Below are 7,438 nucleotides of genomic sequence, written 5' to 3'. Positions count from 1 at the left end.
AATGTTAAGCAATAGAGTCTATATAGATACGAGATGCACCGCGATAGTGGAAGTAGAGGTATATTGCCTTGTAAGACTAGAGACGAACCGCTATCGAGCTACAACAGCGGTAAGGTAGGCTAATATACTGCGATTGCTTGGCATACCAGCCCGAACGGGCCCGGAGTAACCTAGTGCCTAACAGTTAGCGCATGTAGTAGGAACAAAGCGCAGTAGGCTTAACGCGGCAGCCTAGCAGAACAAGCGTGCAGTAACAAGGCTGTATATTATAGCCTTTGCACCCTAAGCGTTAGCTACAAGAAAAGGAAAGAGGGAGATTTACTACACTATATTATCGCATTATAGAACTGCAGACTGCAATTATGTTCTAAGCTAAGGCGGGCGTTTGCTGCTATGTTCTAAGTGTAGTAAGGGTGTTGTATTACACTTTAGGCGGGGCAAGCATAGCTAAATGCATGCGCTAGAACGTTAGATACAAGGCTATAGCCTGCCTTAATTAGAAAAGATATTAAAGCATGTGCGAAATTCCTTAGTAATGCGAACTCCTTAACCGTGCGAACTCTTTAATAACGTTAATAGATAGCGTATAGCGCAAACATTAACAGCTCGCAACAGCAGACAACCGTAGACATCGTAAGCTAAAGATAGCACAAGACGGGTAGCTGTAGGAGCGGGATTAAGGATAGCGCGTTTTTTGATACATAATAACATAGCACGCTTAATTAGATGCTAAGCTCCGTGGCAATCTCCCTCCCTATTAGAGATACTCTCAGATTCCTTATTATAGATACGCTATGTTACTAGAGCTTTAAAACGAGGACTTCCTTAATAGAGCCTCCGTCCTGTAGCCCTAAAACTCGAAGACGTGCTATCTTTCGCGACCTAGCCGGGGCAAAGAGCTAAGACGCGAATAATCGTCGCACACAGAACCTTCGACAGCAAGCTTAAGACCGCTGTATTTTTCGACTTTAAATGCGACAGTGTATATAAGACTAGCTAATCTATTAATGCACCGTGTATATACTCTTATGCAATCGTGTTAGCTCCTTCTAGGTACTAAAGAAGAGGATGTTGTTCCGTTACGGCGGTTGTTCCGTTACGCGTAGATGGACGTTACGCACTAAGAGTTAAGTGCCTCTCTAGTAAGGGTGTGGCAGGAGCGGGTTAGCTATCTAATAGTTTGTCGTGGCAAATTTACCACGCCTTCTTTCATTACACCTACGTAAACATAGCTATTAGCGTACTTTGTGTATTGCTATATAATAAACTTACTATCGTGCTAACATAGTTAGCAAGCGAGCGGCCTACCCCACTAACTTTCTACGCCTTGTAAACTCCTCCCTATTATAGCTCCTCTAATTTAAGCCCTACTAACCTCTTCTAAGGCTAATATACACCTTGTAATCTTAGCTATTAACAGAAGCTAAATTTAGTCTGTAAGAGATGCTGCGCAGACATTTAAAGTCCCCCGAACAACGCTCTAACGCCGACGTGCTAGAAAGCCTGCCCAACGCGATTGCCTACCTAACTTAAGGAAGCTTACCTAGTTAGAAGAGGAGGTGATTATTAGCTATATAATTAATCTAGATTAACGTAGATTTTCGCCTACGTACGCAGCTATACGTAATATAGCTGATAAGCTGCTCGCTGCGCGCAGCGCAGGCTAGGTTGGACAGAAGTGGCCAGCCAACTTTGTTAAGCGTACAGACAGTCTCACGACGTGTTTTAACTAAGCGTACAATAGGCAGAGAGCTCTGTGTAAGGATCCTGTACTAATTAAGAGCTAGTTCGATCTAGTAGAGCAGACAAAGGCTAAGTACGGCATCTGTAATAATAACGTCTACAACTTTAATAAGGCTAGCTTTATAATAGGCAAGATTACAACTTAGCTTGTCGTAACAGCGTTAGAGAGGAGACGCAGGCCAAAGGCTATCTAGCTAGGCAATCGCGAGTAGGTAACAGCAATCGCTGCAATCAACGCTGCTGGCTGGTTAGTACCGCCGTTCCTTATCTTTGCTGGCTAGCATCACCTGTCTGCCTAGTACAAGGAGGATATCCTACGCGACTAGGCTATCGCAGTTAGCGACAACAGCTAGATAACTAACAAGATAGGAGTTAAGTAGCTAAAGCACTTTATTAAGCATACTAAGGGCAAAGTAGTTAGAGCACGTTGGCTGCTTATCCTTGATGGCCACGAGAGCTACCAATCGCTTGAGTTTCAAGAGCTCTATAAGGAGAACAATATCTACACGCTCTGTATGCTACCTCACTTATTTTACCTACTTTAGCCTCTTAACGTTAGCTGCTTCTAGCTATTAAAGCGCGCGTACAGCCGTGAGGTTGAGGCCCTGATCCGCTACCACGTCAACCACATCACTAAGCTTAGGTTCCTGCTAGCCTTTAAGGCAGCCTTCAATCAATCCTTCACGTCAGCTAATGTCTGCTCAGCTTTTCGAGGCGCAGGCCTTGTTCCTCTCTAGCTAGACGTTGTCCTATCAAAGCTAGACGTGCAGCTCCGTACGCCTACTCCAGCTGCTCTACTAGAGGCTCCCTAGGAGGCTCGTACGCCAAGCAACGTACGTGAGCTTAAGGCTCAATCAACGTTAATACGTGATCGCGTTTAGCAGCACAAGAGCTCGTCGCCTGCCTCTATTATTAAAGCGATTAATCAGCTTAAGAAAGGGGCTAAGGTTATAATGCTCTCGGCTGAGCTAATGCGCGATCGGATTACTAGCCTTAAGCGAGCCAACGAGGCAGCGTCAGCGCGTAAACAACGTAAGAAAAAGCGTATACAGAAGCAAGGGACCTTAACAAAGGGAGAGGGGGAGGATATACTCGCTTAACGCGAGGTTAAGCAGCAGATTTCTCGTGAAGAGCGTCAAGGAGGAGCGCGATCAGGCCTTAGCCGCCAGGCTCTAGCGCGCTGCACGAGGTGAGGGAGACTGGCCACAACTTACGTACATGCAAGAAAGATACTTAAGATACTGCTTAATCTACTATATAAATTTGTATATATTATCTCTTAACGTGGCTGTAGTGTGCGCTTAGATAGGCGCAGAAAGTTGGTGGGGTGGGCCGCTCGCTTGCGTGGGCCGCTCGCTTGCCAACCATGTTACATGTTTTAAACAGCAACTATCCTATTAAGGAAAAGTATCCGGCCAATCACAAACATCTCTGCGCATTGCGGTCGGCGCCTTTGTCGAGCAGCAGCTTCACCACCGTCTCGTGGCCTCCTTCTGAAGCCGCATAGAGTGCGTTGTCGAAGTGTCCGCCTTGCACGTTGACGTCCGCACCTGCGCTCAGCATCATGTGAATAACATCCAAGTGAGCCTCGAGACATGCGTGGTACAGTGGAGATCCGCCGCTTCCGTCTCTCTCATTGACGTCGCATCCTGCGCCCAGCAGCCGAACAACAGCACTGTTTAGCCCTGCAGAAGATGCGAGGTGTAAAGCATATGTTGGGGGTGCATCGTCCACCCAACGCTGCCTTACAGAAGGAGCGTTGTACAGACTGGTTGTCGCATGCCAAGCGCTTTCATGAACCTAAACTCTGTTACTAAGCATGCCGTGCGAGGGCCTGAATATAAGCTGAGCTATGATGCAAGAACAATACAATAACATACACACACTTCATAATTTCTCGTACTTGCAACACCGCACCCAACCGTGCGACACTGGTACTATAGACGATTGTGCTAGCTGATACCGAGAACTGCAAACGATCAAAGTGTCGTATAACGCTGCCATAGTCGAACCCCTCTCGCAACATCTTTATCTGCAGAACGGCTGCAAGGTACTGGATCTCTTTCTGAAAGATTTCCTCCAATTGTACCACAGCATCCGGAGAAATGTCTTTGCATTTCACAATATGATGATCAAAGCTTTGACATGCGTAGTCTGCGAAGCTACTGTCTCGAAGGCGCTTGTGAAGATCATAGTGATGTTTGGCTGGTCTATCGAATGCGCTCAGATGAATGTATGCAAGACACACTAGGCTTAGTCGAGCGTGCATAGAACTGGAGTCCACAAGCTGTGCCCTCACAGTGCCGAGTGACTGTCCTTCAACCGCATATACCGATCCCAAAACCATCATCGGCGCGATTTTTGGCACGGGATGTAGTGCTGCGTACATGGCTAGTGTATCCGATATTCGCAAACTTGATGCTAGCAGGGAGGCACGTGGGTATGACGGGGAGAAAATGGCGATTAATTGCGAGTACGGCGCATTTGATAATGCGCATTGCGTATTGCCCGCGGACGAAATTTGATGAGAAAATCGTTGAAGCGAGTCCGAGGCCGGGCTAACAGGCATTCGAGAAGTTATCCGCTGGGTTGTATCTTGGTGAAACTTTCCGTCTTATCCGACTCGATCTCGTTAATCGCCAATTACTCTTCCCAAACTAAGACGCGACGAAACTAAAAAAAAGCATACACGCTTGATACGGCTTTCTTATCAAACATCGAAAACGACGAATCACACCGCTTCGACGATACACGCAGTTTATTCAAATCAACCCTTCTTATTTAACTATCGGACGCAGAAATCGAATACTCGCGCCGCGTCGCCGAAATGGTGGCGGTGAGAGGCGCGAGGCTATGTGCATGTGGTGTTGCGGCGATATGTGGGATGGAAGGGATTGAGCAGGGACATGTTGCGGCGGATAGGAGTGTAGCGATTAAGCATCTAGGGTTTAGGAAGAGGTGGGGGCGGCGATAGGGAAGATACTTAGGTAGAATGAAGGAGAGGAGGATAAGTAAGGGAGGATTAGTATTGTAGGTGCGGAGGATGGGAGTGGGGTAGGGTGTGCGGTTGTGGTTAGTATAGAGATTAAGAGGAGGGGGAGGGCAAGGGTAATGTGAGATTAGGCTTAGACTAGTTTCGGCGGATTAGACCTAGTTAGTTGCTACTAGAGCTTCTTTTTAGAGTAACTGTATTATCTAGGAGGCTGTCGATTATTTATACGTATTCTGCCAACTCGTAGAAAGGTGCGAAGAGCCTTAGGAATTCTTATATACAAATGACTGGCCAAACAACAAAACTTCGCGGCCTAGTATATTTTGCTATCATGATTGCTAGACGAAACATGAGCACAGAAGCTGGTGCTGTAATCAGTCATATGCGATTAAGCATCACAATACTGTTGGTGCTAGTCTTAGATAATGTTACACAGAATGTACTGTGCTATTCTGATCTACATATGTTACCTACAGTACAGACCCGGATGGTCTTTCGATCTAGCAATATATCCCAGATTACTGCCACAAGTTCATTCTTCAAGCACAGCGAGCGCCTATTCCTCCTCTTCGTCCGCAAAATCTACATACTTTAACCCTGAGAATTCCTGCTCTTTAGCAAAGAATGCAACGTCTTTTGGCTGTACTTCTTCTGTCGCTACCTTGAAATCATCTACCTCGTCTTTTTGGTTCATAAATCCTGCATCACCGGGCAGGTAACTTTTTGCATTTAAGTCAACTTCGCCCCGCCATGACCAGCCTTCCTTTTTGACGATGTGTAATCGGTACGCGAGGATACAATCTCCAAGTACTGTCTAAGAATCTTCGTTATGTGGATAAGCAATCAGGTGGCGTCTTCGGGAGACAGGTAAGAGTGTACTAACCTGTCGTTTCTCCATCTTGCTCGCCATTCGCGTTCGCTCCAAGTGTGACGTCCTCGGTAACGTGTGCTCCTCCACTTAATTCCGCACTGCGCTCACTCGCTCGTTTATTGGTATATTTGAGCCCTTTCGCAATCTTCAATCCCGTGACGATATACACCTACCCAGCTTAGATTAGCAAAATTCACCCGACATATCAACCCTATTCCGAGTATCCCGAAACAGGATAGGTACTAAGTTACCGGCTTATTCTTCAACGCACTCTTCACCTCAGCATCCCTCTCCCTCAATGCCTTCATCTCCTTCACCGTCGGAGTTTTCTCTAGATACAGCGCCTCCAACTCTTTAAATTCGTATATAGTCTTGACAGAGCTGCTCCGCTTCGCTTCCGCCTGTCCGCCAAATACATCGTATAATTTCGCAGACAGCCCCGCGTGGACAGAAGAATGATGCTCGCTCTCTGTTCTACCTTTACTATAACCTGACCCAGAGATGATGTTGGGTAAAGGGTCTAGGAAGGAGATCGGATCCTGGGGTAGACTGAGATCGGTCAAGATGTTGCCAATCTTGATAGGCCCGTTAAGGCGGAATTCCAGGTCGGGCGCCCGGAGGTAAAATTTCCGAGTCTTGGTTGAAGGATTGGGAGGCATGGTGGAAATGGGTGCCGGGGATGGCTCAACTCGTGTTGGGTGTTTGGTTTTGGTGGAGCGGAAGAGTGAGCTTATATCGGACTTTGGAGGCTGTGGATGATGGGTTGGCGAGAGAAGCGGGGTAGGTGCATAAGAGCAGCTTTAGCTTGCAGCCTCGCAGCTTACCGGTCAAGGCTAAACGCGAATATTCGTAGCGCTTTGCTATAGGCGGCGAGGTCTGTCCCGGAGTTGGCTGGATTACTGCAGCCGCACATTGATAGAATTTCGCCACAAGATAGGATCTGTTAGCCGCATCTTCTAGCAGAGATGAGCTGAATACCCTTACCTAGGTATGGTTCCACCTATTTGTGAAGCCAACTGCATTGTCACTCTCAGTTAAAGCAACAGCTACGACTTTCGCCGTATGAGTATTTCTGCTCATCCACGCAAGAAGCCTTGAGACCAGAGTCCGCAACAATCAATCCAGATTGTGAGATTGATCTTGTAAGATTGTCAGATTGAAGCTACAATCAAATCAAGAAGCTAGTCTTCAGATTAGTAGCTCAATCAATCAACCTATAACATCTAGATTGCTAGATTGATGAGATTGTGCTGCTGCTGCTGTAGGGGTGGCGGGTGAAGGATAGATAAAGAATGGAGTTTCTCGTGATAGCGCGTCGTGACGCGTCGTGCCAAGTCGTATTAGCGGAGCTCCTCTAAACCTTCTATCATCCACCTATATCTTTCGTTCTTAACAACGTGTTACAATGCCTCCCTAATCTTAAAAGAAGCGCAGCGGCGCACCTACAGTTGCTATTAAAGTTACTAAACGACTGCGCCTATCGCAGCGATCGCCGTCGCCCTAAGAAGCCCTAGCTAGCTAGGCCACCGAGTCGCCGTCTAAGCCAGCGTGGGAAACGCAATTTTTAGAGTCGCAACCTAAAGCTAAGATTACCGCGCCTACTAAGGGTAGCTACGCTGGCACTAGATTAATAGCAGACGACGCTAGCGCTAGCGCTAGCTAGTTAACGTGGGAGACTAACGGTGCTGATTACTTTAATAGGATTAGCTGGGAGCGGCTAAAGCAATACATAAAGCTAGTAAAGGCGCTAACAGGCAAGAAGAGTTAGATATATTAGCATAGCTATCGCGTTGTTAAGCGGAGCAACCTAAAAAGCGTGTAGTTTGTATGCA

The 7,438-nt window shown here is 46.9% G+C and overlaps 1 protein-coding gene across 1 annotated transcript; it reads right to left on the bottom strand.

The window, feature by feature from the left end:
- Window positions 1-5,291: 5,291 nt before the first annotated feature.
- Window positions 5,292-6,265, bottom strand: ALTATR162_LOCUS4424 (uncharacterized protein; the record flags this gene model as incomplete). Its single annotated transcript, XM_043312035.1, has 3 exons — window positions 5,292-5,545; window positions 5,619-5,775; window positions 5,858-6,265. 3 exons carry the CDS (start codon window positions 6,263-6,265, stop codon window positions 5,292-5,294), a joined length of 819 nt encoding a protein of 272 aa, XP_043167970.1.
- Between the last annotated feature and the right edge of the window lie 1,173 nt (window positions 6,266-7,438).

This window comes from Alternaria atra (assembly GCF_907166805.1).
Source record: "Alternaria atra isolate CS162 genome assembly, contig: 23, whole genome shotgun sequence".
Lineage (NCBI taxonomy): Eukaryota > Fungi > Ascomycota > Dothideomycetes > Pleosporales > Pleosporaceae > Alternaria > Alternaria atra.
Note: the sequence above shows the minus strand (reverse complement) of the source record. Positions and strands in the feature narration are given on the sequence as shown.